Raw genomic sequence first — 24,241 nt, forward strand, 5'->3', positions numbered from 1 at the left:
GGGCTGTAACACCCAATTTGAAAAATGTGGGCCCATAATGGGCTGATAAGGAGCCAATACATTTTTTCCTTTAAAGAAATTGATCATTGTGAGGGCCGTAACAGCCATCATGGCCCGTATCATAAAAGGTCATTCGACGGGCTGTTATGCCAGCCATTACCGTTACCTAATACCATGACCACGTGAACTATCTCCTACAAAGCAACTAAGCCCACGCGTCATTTCTGGCAAGAAATCAAATTCATCGTAGCCTTCTGTAATCGAATGCACTCTTTCAATTCAGAAACTTTTCAGTGTTGGGTTAATTCTTGTTTTGATTTATATCCTATTTAATTCTTTCCATCACAAAATAACATGTATGCTTATCAGTGAGAGAGGGAATCATTGACTACACAAGCATGTGAAATCTAACTTCATCTCTTATAATCCTATGAAATGCAAAAGCACGAATACATCAAAACAGAACAAGAGAAATAACCGGTAAGGAAGAATTCATTCAGCTGAGCAGCATATGCTATTCCAATTCAGAACTCCACGGTAATAGTACAGCATAGATGAGCATGAGCATGTGATAATCTTCATTACATGGAATGCAGCTGGTGAGCCTTCGCATTATGTTATACATGGATAACAACAGCCTGAAGCTCAACCCAGAATAAGAGAAAAATCATCGAATCATCGATAAGTAGGTCTAAGATGTGCTCGTCTCAAAGGCAGTGTACATCTCCCTCGTATTCTTCCTTCAACTTGATATCTGGATAGAGCTGCAGACAGAAGTGTTCTTCGGGAAACAGGTCATTGGTTTCTTCATTACCTGAAAGAAAAGAAATTTTAACAATACCATCCCAACATGAGAGAGCTGAAAGCTGTCCACAGTCAATGTACATCTGATGAGTCTACTGGCATGGCTAGGTCATCTACATGGTAGGTCTGTAGGGGAGTGGGGCCAACAGTCTCCGTGGGCTCCATCCCCCAACGGCACTCCAATTAACTCCATCCCTCCCTCCCTCTATAAATGTAGTTTGGTAAGAGGATAATCCCTCTCTCACTTTTTCCTCTTTTTTTTTGTGAGATCTCCTGATCACCTTTGAGAGTGAGTGAATCCTCTTGTATTTGGGTGAGTGAATCCCCAACCTTGGATGAGTGAATCCTCAAGCCATATAGTGTATTGTCACATACATTCTCAATCAAAGCAGTCATCCCTCTTTTCTTCTCTTTACCAATTTCTTGAGCATTTTCCATTTTCTTGCCCGCTGGATCAGCAGCAAGCACATAGCGTAGTTATCTCACACACGTGACAGGTTAGCACATGTGGTTGTGATGAGAGTTTAGTAAAGGTGAGATATTAAGTTATTAACATGAGAGAGAGAGAGAGAGAGAGACCTGAAATTGGCAGCGAACAGTTGAGAGGAGGTAGCATTTCTGGCTCCAACTCCAGCTTCATAAAATCTTTAGAGACTTTGTCAGCTTCCTAATTTATACCAATTTTGCGATGTTAGTTCTACCAAATTCGGACCAATAGCTGCTTTTTCTACCGGGGGAAAAAAAAAAAGGGATTGCAGTTACTGAAAGTTCACTAGAAGTGAGGAATACTTTAGCATGGGAAAGAGACAAATCCTCTTCCTTTTTGTTATGGTGGACCTTAAACTTTGAAACGTATGAAATTGCTAACCATCAAAAAGCAAACAAACGAGTGAACAACAAAGAAATACTGACACAGGAATGAAACCTTAAAACAAGGTATTTTTTGTGTAAAACTGAATGTTTCATACATCCAATGTTATCAAACACAATATTAAACAGTTTGAATCGTGCTATTGGATCTACTATGAAAAATTATCGAATCGCATTTGGGTGCAGAGCAAAATCGAATCGTACGATTTATGATCAGATTACAAAAACTGATGAACAACAAAAAGCCCACGGTGCAACAGTGACAGTGATTGTTTGTTGGATTCTCTATCCTTTTCTTTTACCTTCTTTTCTATCTGCATGTTATGTCTTGAAGTATAAGATGCTCTATATAGCCATAATAAAATCTTCTCTTCTTTAAGACATGAGATTGAATACGTAGTTCTAGAGTTTGTTCAAGTAACATAGGCCACTACACCCAGATCCATAGCTCAACTGGCAGACTGAGTGGAGATACCTCGTTTCAACACTCGAGGTCTTGGCATCGATCCCTAGCGGGGGTGGCTAACATGGAGTGTGTGTACTGACATGGGTGTGTACTAACAAACTAACCCAAAAAAAAAAAAAAGTAACATAGGCCAGACTTCCATCCTACTTCAGCACCCTCAAAAAATATTGGTCTCATATGCCACAGCTTTATGGCAATCCAAACTGTCCGAGTAATTAATCAATTGTGGACGGAGAAAAAAGAAAACATCACACAGAGAAGACTGTAGTAACCATCTGATTCTGCACGTGGAATTTGGACCACCAAGTGATGGGCTCCTCCAAGCAGCACCGCTGGAGACCATCTGTGTGAACAAAGGGTGGGGCCCACTGTGATGTGCATGTAAATCCACTCTGACCATCAGGTGTGTTACCCAATGCTAGGCCCAAGAATCAGGCCCATTTTTTATTCACGTGGACCACATGATTGGAAACTGTGCAGTGCAGGGGGGGTGCCCACCCTCCAAACTGTTTCCCTTGGTGTGGCCCACATAAATCACGAATGGGCCTGATTTTTGGGCCCCAAGTGTAACTTTTAGTCAGGCATCTGATGGTTTGAGTGGATTTCACAGAATCCTCACAGTGGGCGTGTAAGAAATAAGGGTAGACATCCCTCTCCCAACTGTTTCTTTTGGTGGGGCCACTTAAATCACGGGTCACGCTATTTTTGGTACGATCCAACACAAGACCACTAAACTCACGACAATCTTAACAACAGAGAAGTGTTGCACCGCAACTATTTCAACATCAGGCATCATTGGATGAAAACACCACCTTGCTTGAACATGAAAGAAAATATCAAACACTTTCCCACAACCCAGGAAAGATGTCAAGCCAAATTTAATAGTTATCGTAGATTAAGAAAGAAGTAAATATCTACAGATGATATTAAGATGCCAGATTGGTATTACTTGGTTACTTGGAGCAGCGAAGTAGTAGAATATATGGCATGATTGAGTGTAAAGGGAAAATGCACCCAAATAAGTGTGGTGTAGGAAAATATGGTGGTGGAGGTTTGGCAAAGAAAGCAGATGCACTTTGGAGGAATGTTACTGCAGGAAAATGTATTGGGCATTTTGTAGTGTATTGTATATTGGCTTGGATATTTGTTGAGTGACAACCAACCCCCTCCAATCTCCCCCCCCCCCCGCATGATTTTTCTGCGTTGATTCCTCCTAATTTAAAAGTCCTTGCCTTGCATCCGGAGGAGAATGCATTTTGAAAAGTTGAGGTGCAAAATATGGGCTAATGTTGGAATAATGCAATGTCTCTATTGGAGATCATGTGTGATGGTGTACGTGTCTTTGTATGCATGTGACGCAATGTACTTTTCATTATGATAGGTATGTGAGTTTATGTATTAGGAGCTCCTTCAGGAAACCATTCCTTTTTTATCAGGGTTCCCTTAAATAAAATAAGAATAGAGACAGACAGACAAACAGAGAGGCCTTAATCACTCCTCTTTTCTACTCTTCCTTCTCTCAAACCCCTCTTTTCCCCTTTTATACTTCGATCTCAAGGGAAGAACAAAGTAGATCTTTCGAAACCTCTCTAGCAAAGTTTCCACTCAAACAATTCTTTTTGAGGTCTATAGATCCCTGAAAGTTGGAAATCTATTGATGATTTGATTCACTAATTGAAGAGATTGGAGACAGAAACCAGCGACATGAAGGTTCATGTTGCACTAAGGGAAAGTTGATAAAAATGGCAAAAAGGTTCTCTTAGGAACCACCACTCCAATGTAATCTTGCAAAATAAGTTAGTCTTGGCAAGTGGGATGAGATTTGATCCTCATTGATCTTAGAGGCAATGTCACTATGAAATATGAATTTGGTGGATTCCATAAGTATTACTCACTAGTGTAAAGGTTACTCCTCACCTTCCTGTTGGTTTCTTTTCAAATGTTCAGTTACTAAGCTAAATGTAAATCCGCTTTGTCCTTCATGAGAGGCATTTCTGACGTTTACAAGGAAACACGAGAGAAGATACCAGATATGCACTCGGTTCGACCTATAACTTCATACCAGAAATGTAGTCAGTTCTCCTTTGTTTTACATTGTTATTGTTTAGCATGTCTTTGAAGTGGTGTTTTGTGTCATTGGCCTTAAGAATATGTTTCGTTCTAGATGGAGTTAAGGACACTTGTTTCTGTTTGTGAATGACTCACCAGATAATCCATTTGTATTTTCTGATTGGAATTCAAACCCACTGGCTCAACATCTACCCAGCGCACACTTCGCCCATGAGCTCAAAAGCCTGTTTTTGAATATCAGTTTGGATTGACCGACCCCCATAAACAAAACGGGTGTGAAATGGGTATCCTGAAAAATTGGTGTTCCTATTGACCTAGATCAATGATGACATGTTTAAAAGCCCACTTCTTGAATTTTTATTTTTATTTTCCAAAATTTCTCGCATTTTTTCATTTTTTTTTTCTTCTATATTTGAACCTTAGAGAGAGCTTAGAAACTCATTTTTGACTAAATAATGGCCTATTTTTTATAAAACACAAGATTTGAGAAGCGTTCCATTTTGGGGAAAATCATAACAAAGCCAACCAACTAACAACACTTTATTTCATCTTCTTTTTTTTTTGGAAAGATGACCATTTATTAGTGAGACCGCAAAGCCAAAAGAATACAAGGAAAAAGAAAAGAAAAGAAAAACCTCAAAGTGCACACTTGCACTACAACCCGCTCTAACTAGAGGCCTCAACTTTAGAAGAAGCCACTGCCCATTCAAAGACACTAGATTTCGCTCAAAGAAATACTCCCCTTGGATTACCACGCATGTCTAGGGATGTCAACGAACCAGGTGAGGGCCGGGCCAAGCTTTGTCCAAGCTCGGCCCGCATTCTTCAACATAAGCCCAAACCTGGCTCAAGTGGCCAAAATAGTCTAACTTGAGCTCAGGCCGGAGTACATATGTAGGGCCCGGCCCGAGCCCAAGCCCAAAACGGTGCCCACCATATGATAAAAAGAAGGAAAGATCAAAGATTGATTGAGAGAGCAGGAGCTGTGGCTGAAGAGGCAGCCATTCCCACAGAGAGAGATAGAGAGGAAATCGTTGGAATTTCCACCTCAGGAGAAAATTTGCGCCCTAAAAGGATGTATGGATTCCATCTTCCCATCTCTCCTTCTGCAAATCAAATTCCCATTTTGCAATTTCCTTTGATTCCAATCCTACTCCTTTTCGATTATGTTTTAAACTTTTAATTTATCTACTCAAACAAATTCCTCCTCAAGATTTCTCCCAATCCTTCGTTCAAAACCCATATCTTAATGCATATTTCAAAATATATTACAAAAGTGCCCTTTCCAAACCTTGACGGGTTAGATCGAGCTAAAAAGCTTTTGGACATCTAGTCCAAGCCCAGCTAGATTTAGCAATAGGCTTGAATTTTTAGCCCAAGCCCGAGCCCAGCCCCTGGGCCTAACACTCCAACCCAAGGTGGGCTAAGCGTGGAATCCAGGCAGGCCAACGCGACCCATTGACACCCTTACACATTCTGAAAGCATTTGTTGTTCCATTCCTTCCAAATAGCAAATAGCCCGGCTAGGAGAGAGTCTCCACACCTCAGATCCACCTTCACCATAGCCACTTACATGCCACTACCTAAAGAATTCATCAATCAATCTCAGTAAAACCCAAGAAACACCGAAAAGCCCGAAGAATCTTTCCCACACCTCCCTAGAGAACGGACAATGCATAAAAAGATTACTCGTCGACTCCTCATCTTGCTAAGACAAGCATTAATGATAATGAGGCCCCTCTTTCTCAAGTTATTAATCGTTAACACCCTATTCCATCCAACCAACCACGCAAAAGCCACCACCTTAGAGGAGGCCCATAAGACCAAAGGAAGAACGTGTGCACTTCAGCACCTACACTAGGGCCACCTGACATCATAAAGGATAGAGATTTGATCAAGAACTTCCCCAATTTTGCCTCCAACCACCTTATTGAATCAATCCTTACCAAAAGAGAAACCCTGACAACTAATTCAAGAGAAAAACAAACTCGTTCTCATGGAGGTCCCATCTACATATGGGAACCCAAACCCCCCTATCCTCTTAGGGTGAAAAACAAGGATTAACTGAAACATTCAAGATCCACAACCACATGAGCAAGCCTTGATCTTGAAGTTTCCATCACCAAGCCACACATCCTTTCAAAACCTCACCCTTGAACGATCACTCACCCCTCTTAGGACAACATCTTTTGAGTCCATAATAGAATTCCAAACTCCCGAAATTCTATTCAAGAAGATCTTTTTAGGCCACCAACCTTCCCACTCCACCCCAAACTTTCTAGATATAACCTCCCTCCTCTACACCAAATCTCCAAATCCATTTCCCCAAAAGAGCCTTGTTCATGAGGCCCAAATTACGAATCCCCACACCCCCTTCCTCTCTCAGCCTGCAAACATCAACACACTTCATAAGATGAAATTTCTTTTTCACCTCCCAGCCTTGCCATAGAAAATCCCTTTTAAATTTCTCCAACTTCTCTAGCACCCCCTTCAAGACATTTGAAGAGAGACGAAATAAAAAGGAAGGTATGAAAGCACCACTTTTATGAGAATAATTCTTTCCCCCAAGGATAAGAGCCTACTCTTCCAAACATATAACTTCCTTTCTAATCTTTCAACGACCGGATCCCATAACTGCTTCTTCACCTTCCCGCTGCAAAGAGGAAGGCCAAATAAGTTATAGAAAAAGACCCCTCCTTGCAAGAGACCCCACTTCCTCCCTGGACAACCCTATTTCCAAAACTTCTGACTTATGAAGATTCACTGATAAACCCGACACCACTTCAAACCAAGAAATAGTTATCCTAAGATTATCATCCTGAGAGACTTTCAAGTTCATAGAATATGATGGTGTTATATGCAAACTGAAGATGAAACACTTGAAAATCCCCTCTATCCACCTTGAAGCCCGAGAATAAACCTTCATTAACCCCTTTGGATAAAAGATAGAGGATCCCCTTGCCTTACACCCCTAGCTAATTTGAAAAATCCTTTTGGGGTTCCATTGACCAGGATTGAAAACCCAGCCAAGCCCACGCACTCTAAAATCTAGCTTCTTCATTTAACCCCACACAACATCCAGCACAATATGCTATGGTCATAAGCTTTCTCCAAATCCAGCTTGAAAACTACTCCCCTTTTCCCTTCCCTATGGCACAAATTGATAACCTAATTTCAAGTGTCCCGTATCGGTATCGGTTGGCGTAATGGTGACCTCCAAAACCGATACGGATATGGGGGCGTAACGGTGATACGGGGGCGTAACGGCCCGTAACGGCGCAAAATTATTTTTTTTGTCAAAAAAATATGAAAAAATATGGATTAAATCCGGAATATTCTAAGCATTCCAAATATGCATTCATTTATAAATTGGAACATGTTTATGGTAGTGTAACGGTCCACTCTTTGGTGAGAAGTTTCATCGGACTGTCTGATAAATTTATGAACCAGATAACCTGAATTTGACTGCAAAATTCATATATTTAATTTTCTAACTATCTACTATCAATGATAGATATATTAGAATGAATGTAATATGAAAATATCTTACATTTAGGTGTTTGCAATTATTTTTGAGGGCCAAAATTCATGCGTAAATAGAAAAAATATATATATAAAAAATATAAAATGGCACCCCAAATATGTAAAATACACATTAACATGTTCTACTATGATTAACAGATCATATATGACATCATTAAAACAGCAAAAGAATCATTAAAAAAATGATTTTTCGAATTTTCAAAAAAAGGGCCGAAATAAATGCGTAAATAGAAAAAAATATTAAAAAAATATAAAATGGCACCCCAAATATGTAAAATGCACATTAACATGTTCAACTATGATTAACACATCATATGACATCATTAAAACAGCAAAAGAATCATTAAAAAATGATTTTTCGAATTTTCAAAAAAAGGGCCGAAATAAATGCGTAAATAGAAAAAAATATAAAAAACATATAAAATGGCACCCCAAATCTGTAAAATGCATATTAACATGTTCTACTATGATTAACACATCATATGGCATCATTAAAACAGCAAAAGAATCATTAAAAAATGATTTTTCGAATTTTCAAAAAAAGGGCCAAAATAAATGCGTAAATAGAAAAAAATATAAAAAATATATAAAATGGCACCCCAAATCTGTAAAATGCACATTAACATGTTCTACTATGATTAACACATCATATGACGTCATTAAAACAGCAAAAGAATCATTAAAAAATGATTTTTCGAATTTTCAAAAAAAGGGCCAAAATAAATGCGTAAATAGAAAAAAATATTAAAAAAATATAAAATGGCACCCCAAATCTGTAAAATGCACATTAACATGTTCTACTATGATTAACACATCAAATGGCATGATTAAAACAGCAAAACAACGATTAAAAATTGATTTTTCGAATTTTAAAAAAAGGGGGCCAAAATTCATGCGTAAATAGAAAAAATTATTAAATGGCACCCCAAATCTGTAAAATGCACATTAACATGTTCTAATATGATTAACACATCATATGACATGATTAAAACAGCAAAACATATTCAAAAAAATATAAATACCTATTTTTGACGAATTTCTGAAAAATGGCCCACCAAGCTTTGATTCAAAAAAATCTGTAATATAATGTGTTTTTATCTCAAATACCTAGCCAAGGTTGGTCGAAATTAGTAGTAGAAGGAGTGAGAAACAGTTTGGAAGTAAAAGGTTTCAAAAAAACAGCAAAAAATGAGATAAAAATGAAAAAAAGAAGCCCGTTATGGCCGTTACACCCCGTAACGGGCCCGTATCGGCCGATACGGGTACAAAATCGGGTATCAGCCGATACGACCCCGAAACGCGTAACGGTTCCCACCATTACCGTTACGTATCGGCCGTTACGGCCGATACGTAACCGTTTTGGCACACCTTGCCTAATTTGCAATCAACGAGTTACCCAAAATTTTCCTACCTTCCACGAGGCCACCTAAACCTTAGAAATAATTCGACCTAAAATAGCACGAAGCCTAGAAGCAAAAACCTTGGCAAGGATCTTGTGGAGCTCTTATGAGACCGGTAGGGCAAAAATCTTTTAGACAATCAACACCTTCCCTCTTCAAAATCAAAGCTATAAACGTTGCACCCAACTCTGACGCGAACATGCTATTTTTTGAGAACTCACCAATAAAACCCATAACATCTTTTTTAAGCATGTCCCAAAAATATGGAACCAATTCTTGAATAGCTTTCTTCACCTCCTCCTCTGAAATAAGCCTTTTCAATGATACGGCCTCTTCAATAAATAATACCTCAAACCCCAAATTATCTAGCCGATATCTAGCGATATTAGCATCAAAGAGTAATCCTTATAAAAAGACACAATAGCATACGTTCAATTTCCCTTCTTTTTTAACCCCATCCACCAGTTTCAATTCTATTAACACTCGATCTTGTGCTAGCGAACCCATGAAAGAACTTGGCATTATGAACCCCCTCCTTAAGCCACGTCACTCGCAAGCGTTGCTTCCATTTATTTCCTCCTGCTTCAAGTGATTATCGTAAACTACAATCCCTACGACTTTGCTCGTCATCGGATAACTCTGCCCCTTCTTCTTTGATGTCTAGCGCTTGAATCTCTTCCAAAGCACTATCCACTAGTGCTTCGTCATCATGAAAAAACTCCTTCCACATAAGGATCTTTACTTTTAACAGGCAAAACTTCTGAAAAAGCACAAATCACGGCTAATTCACCAACTCAACAAAGCCCTCCACTTCTAACCAAGCTAATTCAAATACGAAAGGTCTTAGGCCCCAACTTTCCATTTCCACTTCAAGGATAATTGAGCAGTGATCAGATATAGGCTTTGATAGCTCCCGTTGGTTGGAAGGGGAAATGTATCAATCTAATTGCCCGACAGAAGAAAGGAATCTAGCTTGGTATTAACGAGATTCGCTTGACCATTCGACCATGTGAATCTAACTCCCTCCATAGGCAGATCAACCAATTCATTTTTACTCACCTAAGTAGAGAAACCCACCATGCTTTGTGTTATTTTCCCACAAGACAACTTCTCAAAAGAGAACCTGGGAACATTAAAATCTGCACCCATACACCAGTAAAGCCCCCATCTCGCATTAACTAAATCAAGCTCCACTCAAAACGAGTCCTTGAGATCAAGCGAATTTGGTCCATACACCATAGAGAGAACCCATTTGAACCTTAACATCCTATCACGAAGAACCAAACTGAACGAAAACTCCCCAACCCAGCTATCTTCTTTGAGCCAAAGTGAAGAATTTCATACAATCAGAATAGCTCCAGATGCTCCAATGGCGTCCTTAATAGCCCACTCCTTAGAAGATCCTCTCCAGATATCTTTCACCGCCCTCTAATTCATGTTACTTATTTTAGTCTCTTGAATAACAATCATCTAAGCTTTATATTTCTTACAAATTGCCCCAATCTGAGCCCTTTTTTGGGGGCATCCCATACCCTTAACAAGCCAACTTAAGATCTTCATGGAATCACTCTCTTACCATCCCCCCCATCCCCCCCCCCCCCCCCCCCCTCGGGAGCCTGATGGACGGTCATAATTCATCGAGCACGCAATCGCTTTCAATTCCCTGATGCCTCTTAGAAAAATTAATTTATCCCCCATTGCCACTTCCTACTCTTTCTGTGCACCCCTTTCTCATATTGTTTGCAATAACACAACATAATCTTCCTCGAAAGAAATCCCCAAGAGTCTACTAACTTTCCTGGCCCATTTCATGCCACAAGCCATAAGAACCCAATCCCCTCTATGATTTGGCAATTATCCTTTGATACATGCATATAAGAAACCTCCATCAATGCGACGAAACTACCTCCAGCCGAGAGTGCCTGAAGAAGCTCGAGATCACGATTACCTTTCTGACTACCTTGGGACTATTGAGTTTGACCCGCCTCCCCTAACGTAGGGGCATTTTCACACCGGGCTCGAGTGGGGTGGCCTGTGTGAAGCGGGGGCACACTTGGGGTGGGCGGCCCATGTGAGGCGGGTGGCTCATGTGAGGCGAGACCCATGTGAAGGTTGGCCCACGAGGAGGGTTCGACTAAGGGCCTGACCTGGGCTATGAGATAAAGGGATCGATTTGCCACACTATCAGTTCGAGCTTTTAGAGCAAGCGGTTAGTTGTCCTGCATCAAAAGTAGTATCAGAGCCAGGGCTTTTAGAGCAAGCGGTTAGTTGTCCTGCATCAAAAGTAGTATCAGAGCCAGGTTTCAATCCCAGGACCTGTGGGTTAGAGTCCCACGAAGGGGGATCTGCTAAGGGCCTAACTTGGGCTATGAGATAGAGGGATTGATTCACCACGCTCTATCAATTTGAGCTTTTAGAGCAAGTGGTTAGTTGTCCTACGTCATCCCCTCCACCATTTGAAGAGTTCCATCCAATTGAGCAAGGAAAGACCATAGAGATATAGAGAGTTAGTAGGGTGTATGTGTATGTGTATTTTTAATCTGTATGTATGGGTCTTTGGGCGTGTGCATGTGCACAATGTTAGGTTATCCTGAGGAGTATGTAGTTGTGCTATAGCATTATAATAAATGGGTGTGTTAGGATTTTTTAGACCTAAAACACACAAAACACATTTTCTTCAAAACTCTTTCTTCTCCTCCACTCTCTTTCCTTGTTCTCTCCTAAGATTATCCAACCTCAACTTGGTATCAGAGCAACTTTCAAGTTGATTAGAACTTACAAGGACTTGCTGACGTCAGCAACCGTACAGCTGACATCAGCAATGTACAATTCGTACAGACTATTTCGATCAGGAAGAACATGATTTGATGCATCTCAATTTTAGAAGATTTATAGTGATTTTTGTGGAATTTGTGGAGGTCATATGAGGTAAGTTTTGAACCACTTTTCTCATCCAACAAAAAAAAAAAAAACCCAAACTTCAATTTTCTGCAACTCTACTCAAATCGATAGAGATTTCTTGGAATCTTCTACACACGATAGGTCAGTTTTGCCCTATCTGACAGCTCAAGGTGTTTTTTTTTTTTTCTTGCATTAAGGGGGAAATTTAAGTAAGTTGTGAAGCCTATGGTAGTCCAATTGGGTTGTTTTTGGGGCCCTAGGGATTTTGGATATACACTGGAACTTCTAGTGTATGTTTAGGTTGGTGTTTTTAGTATGTGAGATGTTTTCACATCAGATTCAAGTCTATTTCTGATTATTGGAGTATTTTTTTCAATTCTAAGGCTATTGTTGGACCCGGACCCTCATCTAGAACTTAGATTTGTGTGGATCTAAGATTCTTATATAGTGTGTGCCTTATTTGAGTTGTTTGTTGTTTGATTTTCTTCTTCGTGGGCCCTTATGGAGGACAAAAACTCTTCTGGATCCGGTGTGGGATCTTCATAATTGAATCCCTTGTTGATTACTACAATCAAGCTGAACAGTAACAACTATCTAAAATGGGCCTAATCCGTAAAATTATTTTTAGGGGGTAGAGATAGACTATCCTACATATTGGATGAACCTCCAGATCCGTCAGATGAAAATTTCAAGACCTGGACTAAGAAGAACTACCAAGTCATGGCTTGGCTCCTTAATAATATGGATTCCACTGTGAATAACTCTGTTATGTTCTTGACCCGGACCAAGAGAATTCGGGACACCCTCCATGACATGTATTCAAAGGCACAGAATATATCCAAAGTGTTTGAGTTGATCTCTGATATTGGCAAGTTAATATGATTCAAGACCCCTGAAGGAGTATTTTTTTGGCTCTTTGAGGTATGTGGGATAAACTAGATCTCTATCGGCCCCTTCCTACTGTATAAGAGACTATGATCATGCATGGAAGCAACATGAAAACATTCAAAGCATGCAATTCCTCTCTGGCCTTCACTTTTTGTATCAGGGTGTTTAGGTAAATTTAGTCATGCTCTCCTTGAGTTTAGATTTGTTCGAATCCCCGTGAATCATTATCTTTTCATTTGTCGGCGGCCCACCAGGATTATGGTGCTCATTCTCTACATTGATGACATTGTAGTCATAATGAGGGTACGGTGGCCATTCAGTACTTTCTCAATCCTCGATTTGAGATCAAAGACCTTAAGACTCTCTAGTATTTCCTAAGAATTGAAGTTGCCCAATCAAAGACTGGAGTTGTGCTCTCTCAGAGGAAATACGCACTTGATCTTCTTTCTAAGACCAGGATGCTTGGATGCAAGCCTGTTGCTACACCAATGGACTACTTAGAAAATCACCCCTGATGACAGTGAACTGCTCTCAGATCCTGGGATATATCACCGGTTGGTTGGTCAACTTATCTACTTAACTATTACCTAGTCAGACGTATCCTATGTTGTGAGCATCGTTAGTCAATTCATGCATGCTCCTCGTACAGCACATCTGACTGCAGTGTATTGTACTCTTCAACATCTCAAATCTGCTCCAGGCAAAGGTTTACTACTTCAACCGCATGGTCATCTCCATCTTTCCGGTTATTCCAATGCTAACTATTTTGGCAGTTTACATGATAGGCGGTCTACATCAGGGTATTGTACATTTCTTAGTGGAAATCCTGTCACCTGGAAGAACAAGAAGCAGTCCCTTATAGCTCAATCTTCTGCCGAAGCTAAGTATAGGGCAATAGCTCATGCAACATGTAACTAGTTTGGCTTCGCGCCCTTCTCCAGGAACTTGGTTATTCTCCTTTAGGTCCCATTCCATTGCATTGTAACAATCAAGTTGTCATTCACATTGCCAGCAATCCTGTGTTTCATGAATACACGAAGCACATTGAAGTTGATTATCATTTTATTCGGGAGAATGTCACTAACAAGGATATCACCACACCTTTTGTTCGCTCTAGCAAGCAATTAGCCAATGTTCTCACTAAATCTCTTAGTCAGGATGCTCTTCATTGTATCACTAGCGAGTTGGGCATGGTTAACATCTATGCTCCAACTTAAGGGGGAGTATAGAGATATAGAGAGTTAGTAGGGTGTATGTGTATATATAGTTTTATTTTGTATGTATGGGTTTTTACGTGTGTGCATGTGCACAATGCTCGGTTATTCTGAGTACGTAGTTGTGCTATAGCATTATAATAAAAGAGTGTGTTAGGGTTTTTGCGACCTAAAAAACACAAAACACATTTTCTTCAAAACTTTATTATCTTCTCTCTCTTTCCCTATTCTCTCCTATGATTATCCAACCTCAACTAGGATGACTCCATCTGACTAACTTCCATTGCCATAGGAGAAACCAACTCCCTATTGAAAGGAAAGGAGTTTCTCAACACGTTTAATTTGCACGAGGGAGGGGAATAAATAACCATTTCGTGAGAGAGGGAGGGAGATGTCCCTCCCTAACGTGTGAGGCCCTCCTCAGCCCAAGTCGCACATGCAATTGAAGACACGAGACATTCCCTTGCGTCTACCTCACCAAACACCTTAGCGCCACGTATCGGAATATCTTCGACATGCGAAGAGAGAGAGTGACAGCCGTGGTGTGTCATCACAGCTGTTATGTAAAGGTAACAATGCTAACTATTACACGTTATGGGGTCATAATGGCTGTTATGGAAAAAAAAAACAACCCGTAACAACCCTGTAAAGGCCGTTACGGCCCCCATAATGGCCATAACAGTCCGTTACAAGGCCAATACAAGTTTTTTGGGTTTTTTCAACCCAAAAAAAAAAAAGGATCGTAATGGCCGTAATGAGGGCCACTATGGCCCGTATCGTAACAGTAATGGTGGTGGCCATTACGGAATATCTTGGTGACAGCTATTGCCCTCTCCAAAACTCTCCTCCAGCAAATTAATATTCGATTGGCTTCCATACATCAATCATCTCAAACATGCACCGTCCTCCCCCTTTCATAAAGACAATGCCACCCTCCCTTACCCTTTTGAGAACCCCAACTAGCTTCAAATTTTAACGATACGCCACCATGCCACCAAATCATGCTTGACTTCTATTAGATTAAGGCCTATTTGGTTCATTTTTTTTCACTCACATTTTAACCATTGTTGTCGATTACATCACGATTAGAATTGTATGTATTGAACAGATAAACTATGAGTTTACATGGTAAAACGGCATATATTATATGTAATGGTGATGTTGCCCTCAAACCTTTGGGGGCGCTTCAGGCTTCTTTTGCCACCCCCTTACAGTGAAATATGTAGGGGAGAAGTCCCTCACCTATCAATGTTCGGTTTAAGTTGGCATAACATGCATACAATTACTTGCAATAGTGTGTTGTTCATTATATTTGTGATTGTAACGACAAATATTTTAATTCTTGATGTTTGGTTAAAATCTTAAACTTCAACAACAAAAATTGATAATTAACCCAAAGAATTAGTAAATTCTCAAATGTTTCAACTCCGAATTTAGAGCTCAAAGACTAAAACTCAAGTCAAGTTGAAAGATAACATTCTTCAAAAGAATGGTCCAATACATCATTGAGGACATGTTAAAGCACAAAAGTGATAAATTCTTATATTTCCCTATTTTATATTTTTCCACATTTTTTAAACCAAAACATTTATGCTATTATGAGCATAAATCGTAAAACACAAGTGAACCAATAGCTTGGATCGGTGTTCAAAATCTCACCGATAGTATTGATTTTATCGCAATAATATCGATATCGGCGAGTGGACAATATCAAACACCCCTTTTTTGTTTGCTTTCCGAGAATCGACAAGAATTTGTCAATACTTTCGATATTTTCAAATTGTCAACGACAAAGTCCAATCCATTGTTCCTACCCACTACCATCACGAGATTGTTGTTAAATATTGACAAATTTTCACTGGATGTTGCACCCAACTTGAAACAAACAAAATAGTGTCTGCATAAATAGCTGGAAAAATATATATATATAGAAGAACGATTAGGATGTTTGGGACTTCATCAGGTCTAAGTGTAGGATAGAATTTCGGCACCTCTTGTTAAAGCTATTAGAGCGAAAGTCTCATTTGAGGTGGAAATCTTCTTCTTCTTCTTCTTCTTCCTTGCAACGACTCTCTCTCTCTCTCTCTCTCTCTCTCTCTCTCTCTCTCTCTCTCTCATGGAAATAAATGACTTGTAAAAGCTCTCACTCTCCCTGTCATTTTCGAGGCTCATTTAATGAGCCTGAAAAAGGCTCTACTGTAAGGGCTCATTTGGGAGATCATAATTGGAGGTAAATGGGAAATGGAATTGGAGGTGAATGAATTAAGAGTAAATGGCTTACATAGTTGTGTTTGGATGGGATGGGAGTAAATGAAATGCATTTGAAATCCAAATATTCTGCTTGGATGGAGTAAATGGGAGGATTTGGAATGCATTTGAATTTTTCGGTATATTCGCAGGAATATATGCGACATCCCAAATCAGCTTTAATATCTCAACTTAGTCAGGACCTACCAGAAGGTGCAAATGTCAACATCGTGATATAATAGCTCTTGGAATTTACGTATGTAATTAATAAATTTTTAATGCAGTGAAATTACAAGTAAATACAACATAGCAAACTGGCCTCAAGTTAAAAAGGAGTTAAACAATCATATGATACTCTGGCAGTGTATGATGCTTGATACACTGACACTCAGAAATTGTATAGGTGGCATATATATTAACTCGTAATAAATCGACTAAGTTGTAGAACCTATAGTAACTGAGTCAGTCCCAAAATCAAATTGTTTGAACAACCCAAACCTCTTATTCTGGACACTTGTCAAAAATTAAAATAAAATAAAATTTTGTTTAAATATTTTCAAATGTTATTTGGATAAATGGGATGGACAAATGGGATGGATGGATGGATGGATGTTTGGATGATTGGATTGGGATGATGAGATAGTTTGATGGTTGGATGGATGGATGCATGGATGGATAGATGGGATGGTAGGATGCATGTTTGGATGATTGGATGGGATGGATGGATGGATGGTATGGTTGGATGGATGAATGGATTAATGGTTGGATGGATGCAACTATGTATTTTAGCATCTCCTGAAGTTTCACTAAAAAATTCCACTGTTCTCCCCATGTTTCTCCTCATTTCTGGGTATCAACGATAATGATATTGTTTCCGTATCCAACCATCCATTCATCCATCCATCCATCTAACCATATCATCCATCCATCCCATCCAATCATCCAAACATTCATCCTTCCATCCCATCCATCCATTCAACCATCTAGCTATGCCATCCATCCAACCATCCAACTATCTCATCCCTCCATTCATCCAACCATCCATTACCCCGTCTAATCAGCCAAACATCCATCCATCTCATCTGTCCATCCAAACATGCATCCATCCCATTCATCCAAATAATTTTTGAAAATATTTAAATAGAATTTTATTTTATTTTAATTTTCTGCAAGCGCCCACAAATCAAAGGTTTGGATTGTTCAAACAATCTGATTTTGGGACTGACTCAGTTACTGTAGGTTCTACAACTTAGTCGATGTATTATGAGTTAATATATATTCAATTCTATAATTACTAAGTGTCAGTGTATAGCATCATACACTGGCAGAGTATTAAACTCCTTTGTAACTTGGGGCATGTTTGTTATGTTGTATTTACTTGTAATTTCACTGCATTAAGAATTTATTAATTACATATGCAAATTTCAAGAGCTATCATATCACGATGTTGACATCTGCACCTTCTGGTAAGTCCTGACACAGTTACTATAGGTTCTACAACTTAGTCGATGTCTTATGAGTTAATATATATGCAACTATATAATTTCTGAGTGTCGGTGTATAGCATCATACACTGTCGGAGTATTAAACTCCTTTGTAATTTAGGGCATGTTTGTTATGTTGTATTTATTCATAACTTCACTGCATTAAGCATTTATTAATTACATGTGTAAATTCCTAGAGCTATCATATCACGATGTTGACATTTGCACCTTCTGGTAGGTCTAACACAAAAAATGGAGCAGACTTTGTGAGCCCCACCATGATGTATGTATTTTATCCAAGTTGTCCATTCATTTTGCTAGATCATTGTGAGGCATGAGCCCAAAAAATGAGGCAGATCCAAAGCTTAAGTGGACCACACCACAGGAAGCAAGGGGAATAATGACACCACCGTTAAACCTATGTTTTTTGTGGTGCGGTCCACTTGAGTTTCGGATATGCCCCATTTTTGGGCGCATGCCCTAAAATTATCTGAAAAAATAAATGGACGGTGGATATAACGCATACATCATGGTGGGTCCTACCGAGTTTTAACAACGAGGCAAGGTTCCATTTTCAAGGAGCAATTCTACTATTTCCAAACAAATTGCATAAGCAATTATTATGCCTTTACCACATATTTACCTGTATTTACACCAAAACAAACAGGCCCTTGCTTCTTTACAATAGAGCATTTTTCGAGCTCATTAAATGAGGATAGAGAGAACGGGAGCCTTTGCCTTATAAATGAAAGAGAGAATGGGAGACTTTGCCTTGAAAATGACAGAGAGAGTGAGAGATTTTACATCTCATTTATTTTTGTCAGAGAGAGAGAGAGAGAGAGAGAGAGAGAGAGAGAGAGAGAGTCGTTGCAAGGAAGAAAAAGAGGAAGAAGAATAAGATGTCCGCCTCAAATAAGACTTCCACCCCCAATAACTTTAACAAGATGTGTCAAAATTCGATCTTGCACTTACACCTGATGAAATCCCAAACACTCTTATCGTTCTTCTATGTTTTATTTTTCAACTATTTACACAGACACTATTCCATCTCTACCTTGAGTTGGGTGCGCATCCAGTGAGAAATTGTCAATATTTAACGACAATCTCGTGATGGTAGTAGGTGGGAATAATGGATTGAATGGGGTTATTGTTGACTTTATCATCAACAATTCAAAAACTCGAAAATATCAAAAGTATCTGCAATTTCTCGTCGATTCCAGGAAAGGAAACAAAAAAATGGGTGTTCGATATCATTCGCTTGTGGATACTGATATTATCACAATAAAATCAATACTATCGGTGAAATTTTAAACACTGGTTACATGCATTGATGATTTGGGATATGGAAACATGTATCGATATCGTCAATACTATGACAAATATTGGGGAATTTATCACTTTTTTAGGGAAACAATAGGATCATGTTAGAATTTTCAGTGGAACTTTAAGAGATGTTAAAAGGCAGATGATATACACTTAGAAATCAAAATATTACAAGAAAACGAACTATAAATAATAGGTTTCCATTAATCCTCAAAAAAAAAAAAAAAAAAAAAGGTTTTCCATTGTAAAAGGGCCCAAATTATAGTTGTCACAAAAAAATATTTAATTAATAAATAGGATGCTAATGCACTAGTTTTAAAGGAATACTGCAATAATTCAACACAACTAATGCACTAATATAAAACACCCCTAGGAAAGACCATCCCAAAAAAAGAAGAAGAAAAAATTAGGGTTTTTATATTTTCTGAAATTTTACAAGTATTAAATCTAGTATCGTCGATAATATTGATAAGATCGCACGATATCAATGATAAAGTGCATTTTTTTTTCGAAGGGATGTTGTCATTATCTTCAATATTGTTGATGTATGCGATAATACCCACAATATTATCAATATTGTTGACAATATCTTGCAAATTTTATTTTACTTTAGTTTTTGTATCGTTGACTTGGGATATAGATAACATCAATGATACCACGAACATTGCATACCACAAACGATGCACACCACAATACTTCACAAATAAGGAATGGAAGCAATTGTATAATGATTTGACCCATAGTTGCGGTCTTGTGGACAGTGAGTGGGAAGGAGAGCATGTTCAAGAGTAAGAGCAACAGTGCTCAAAATGTCAAGAAGTGTGAGCGCCATGAAGCAAGAGTAAGAGAACAATTCTAAAGTGGAACTAAGTTAAAATGCTCCTAGAACTAAGTTTGACCACATACCCCTAATGGATTTTCCTGACCATAAGCCATTTGAGTCCATCCACTCAAGGCAGACATTACTTTCTCTACTTTCTTCTCCACGCCTGAGTTTAAAAAAAAAAAAAAGAGTATGAGCAATTATAAATTTAGCACAAAAACCGATAGGTCAATGCAAAAAGGGAAGTGAGTTGAATGTTAGAATAGATGGGGACTAACGTTTTTCCTCAACATCTTTTAGAAGGGCATTCAAGTCATTCCCCGAAAAATAAACATGCTCTATCCCTTCCTCGGCCCATTCGTTGCATTGCTTTATTTCCTCATCAGTCAATATATAGCTTTTAGGAACATTCTTTGTGCTCTCATTGCCACGTGAGGCCAATTTCCCCTTTAAAGAAGGGGTTGATGCGTTGAAAACTGAAGGTTTTCCAGCCTTTGAAAGATCTGCTAGAGCTTTTCGCTCCTTACGCCCTTTCTGCTCAGGTTTTGGCACACCCACTTTTGCACCAATAGCACCTTTTCCTGAAAATAGAATGCTTATTATGCCATTCTAGATCATAAAAATTTCAAACATCAGAACACTTGATAATTTCGTCATGTAAGCAAAAGAATAAAGAAAAATACCTCCATGAATGTGTACATTTTCATTTTGAATTGCCATAGGCATTTGAGAAGCCATTTAAATTTGCTTGAATCAACCTTTGAAGACTTGTAGAGACAGATTATCTGCATTATATTCATATTAAGAAGATGCAATCATATAATCAGCACAAATAACTCAACTTGAAATGTTAAAGTTTTCATTTTCTTTTATATTCAGGATTGTATGTTTTCTTTTTGAATAATGATATTCAAAAAATTTTATGTTTTATTTAAATTGGCTAAAAAAAGTAGCTAGTAGATGAAATTAAAGTTTTACAAATTGGCCCATATGCCAACTCATTGAATTATGGATCAGTTTAAAGAGGTCCAACCACTAGTCAATAGTGCCAGTGTTCAAAATATCGGTATCATGTTACTTATCGCAACCTTGGGATACATAAACATATCGGTTATCCCACGGGATATATCGTTTGTATCAGGTAATTTATCGCACTTTTTGGGAAACATTAGGAAAATGGTTGAATTTTTCAATGCAACTTCAAGGATTGTTACAAAGTACCTTAATACAAACTTTTAAATCATAACATCTCAAAAAAGAAGTGCACATATTAGGTTTCCTTTGTATAGGGTCCTAAGCTATGTACTGTCTAACTGATCTAACGCAACTATATTCGAATTGAATGCATAACATTTAGAGTGTATGTGATGACCATTTCATCAAACACTCCTAAATACTTCAAAATTAGTCTTAATTGACAGCTGGTTGAAGGAAATTTTTGAAAATAATAATAATAATAATTTTTTATTTTTTTATTAATTTTTAATTAAAAAATGAATTTTATTTTCTGAAAATTGACAAGGACTTAAAAAATTAGTAGATCAGCCCTCATACATGCTTGATTTCATGTTTAGAGTGCAACATTGCAAGCAATTTGGGAGAAATTTGGAAATTTTTGAATTTTCCTCAATTTTTCCCAAATCGGACCACCAACACTCAAATTTTGAAATTAGAATGTATGTGATGATCGTTTCATTGAATACTCCTGGATACTTCGAACTTAGTCTCAACCGACAATTGGTTTAAGGAAATTTTCAAAAAAATATATATATATGGAGAACATGAAGAACCAGTGGATATTGAAATCAAAGCTCCAACTCCATGATTTTTCAAGCAAAACATGAAGAACCAATAATTTATAACCATTTGACATTGATTTAACATAATTTCAACTAAAAAAAAGGATCGGAAATTGAAAATGATCGCTGGATCGAACATGTGGGATATATCGGCACTACCTGTGCGTTTCATATCGCATAGGTGGGATACAATATATATCATGGGATGTAGCGGCCGACATCGTCGATATTTAAAACATTTTCTAAAGGTTTTACAATAGCCAAACAAAAATAAAGTATACGACAGTGTTTTTGGTAGCGCTCGTAGCGTAGTGTGTAACTTACGCTTTGTAGCATAGAATAGCTAAAACGATACGTAGCATATGCAGGTAGCATAGCTCCCTAGTAGCATAAGCTACAAGGCATGTAGCGTAAGCTATAGAGCATGTAGCATACGCAATATGTAGCGTGTAGCACAAGTAGTGTATGCAACCCGAAATCTCCCCTTTTTTAAGTTTTTCTTCTATGCTAGTTCAGCGCCTATTTTAAAATAGTGTGACTCATCCCCATCACACATGGCACTACATTAGGTCAATCCGGACCATCCAAATTGTGGTCCATATCATGGATAGAGCACTTACATCAATCCAAACCATCCAAATTGTGGTCCATGTTGTGAATTTGTAATGTTTCAATAAATAAAGAAAAGAGGTCACACTTAGAGATGTCCAAAGGCAAAGAGGATAGAGATTTTGCATGGAAATATGTGGTTGACGATCCAGATTCGCAATCAAGAACTCATAGGAATTATGCATTTTGTAAATTTTATCATAGTTTTCTATTATTTTAATTAAAAAATATTAAGTATTGTGTAGCTTACACTACATGCTATAGAGGGTCAAATGCTACGCTCTACGCTACATGCTATCTAAGACACTGGTATATGAAATGCAATTTTTAGAATTAGTATAAGTGAGAACAAGGAATTAATTAAAAATTGATGGCCAAGAAGTACCCCAGAAAGACCACTTCGGATATCATTCTTGGGTCAATACTTCATGAGAATGAAGAGATTGAGAAGGATGTTAATCATAGAACTAGAATTGGGAGGATTAAATGGAGATGTCATGTGTAGTTCTATGTGATTGCCACATAATAATCAAATTGAAGGAGATATTTCATAGTATAGTTATAAGACCAGCAATGCTCTATGGGACAGAATGTTGGGCAGTCAAGGATGTTGAAATGTATTAGTGGCAAGACAAGGAAGGATTGAATTAAAAATGAATGCATTAGAGGGAAATTATGTGTAGCCCCAATAGGTAATAAGATGAGGGAAAGTAGACTTTACATGGTTTGGTCACGTGTATCATAGGCTAAGAACTACATCTGTTAGGACTGATTCAAGTTCAAGGCTTTAAAAGGGCAAGAGAAAGGCCCAAAAGGATGTAGGTGGAGGTAGTAAGAAACAATCTGAGCCTATGATTTAACTGAGGATATAGTCCTAGATAAAGTGAAATAGTGAACGGTAGTCATGTCTTCAACCCAAGCTAGTTGGGATAAGGCTTTGATGGTAAGGATGTGTGTTTGTGTTTACATACACAGAGAGTCTTGATCCAATAGTATTGAGCAAAGTTGGCTCCGTCGTGATGTGTATCAGACATCCACCCCGTCCATTATGTACACCACCACCTCATGTTCACCCTAGAACCCAAAAAACAGGTTGATCCAAAACTCAGGTGGGCCGACACTAGAGGGAGCAATGTAAAATCATGCTTAAAACTCTAAATCATGTGGTGCAGCCCACTTGAGTCCTGGAATGGGCCTGATTTTCGGTGTCCTTTCATCTTGGTGGGTTGCATCTGATGAATGGATTGGACGGCACATACATGTCAAGGTGGAATCAACAATCAATCTGTAAGGTTATTGGTTGGGCGTCCCTTCCCAACCATCCCCTATGGTGTGGCCCATCTGAGTTTCCATTCTCCCTAAATTTTGGGCTCAGGGAGAAGTTGATGGTGTGCACTCAATAGAGAGATTAGATCTCTAAAACACATCATGGTGGGGGCCACTTGTGTCCTTCAAACATATCAATATACCACATTTCACACATCATTACTTTTGCTAGGATCATTAGTTCGTTTTGAGTTTGTAGGGGTGCAGCCATTCATGCAGCCATCCAACAGATTAACAGTCCAAATCTCAGACATGTGATTCATATTTATGAAGATTTAGTGCATGATATGATTGGAGGCCTGTTCCACTATAAAATAAGCTTATTCTACAGCACTTACTAACATGACCATAAAAATCACCTGCATGGTGTGTGAAAGTTGCTCACCTGCCCTTGTGGGGCCCACCATGTCATGTGTATGTCATCCAACCTGTGCATAAAATGAACCCCATCATGATGATAGGAATACACAAAAA

General features: G+C 38.5%; 1 protein-coding gene across 4 annotated transcripts in view; it reads right to left on the reverse strand.

Annotated features, from left to right (window-relative positions):
• Positions 1 to 401: 401 nt before the first annotated feature.
• Positions 402 to 24,241, reverse strand: part of LOC131246363 (uncharacterized) — a 29,261-nt gene continuing 5,421 nt past the window's right edge. Inside the window, exons 2-7 of one of the 4 annotated variants that reach the window (XM_058246415.1) lie at positions 24,153 to 24,195; positions 20,717 to 20,818; positions 20,312 to 20,642; positions 20,117 to 20,199; positions 1,384 to 1,471; positions 402 to 814 (exon numbers count right to left, since the gene is read on the reverse strand). In XM_058246415.1, the coding sequence (XP_058102398.1) occupies positions 708 to 814; positions 1,384 to 1,471; positions 20,117 to 20,199; positions 20,312 to 20,642; positions 20,717 to 20,818; positions 24,153 to 24,179 (738 nt within the window). In that variant the 5' untranslated portion in view covers positions 24,180 to 24,195 and the 3' untranslated portion in view covers positions 402 to 707. The other 3 variants (XM_058246414.1, XM_058246417.1, XM_058246416.1) reach the window with 3 other exon arrangements.

This window comes from Magnolia sinica, chromosome 5, assembly GCF_029962835.1.
Source record: "Magnolia sinica isolate HGM2019 chromosome 5, MsV1, whole genome shotgun sequence".
In the NCBI taxonomy this organism is placed as follows: domain Eukaryota; kingdom Viridiplantae; phylum Streptophyta; class Magnoliopsida; order Magnoliales; family Magnoliaceae; genus Magnolia; species Magnolia sinica.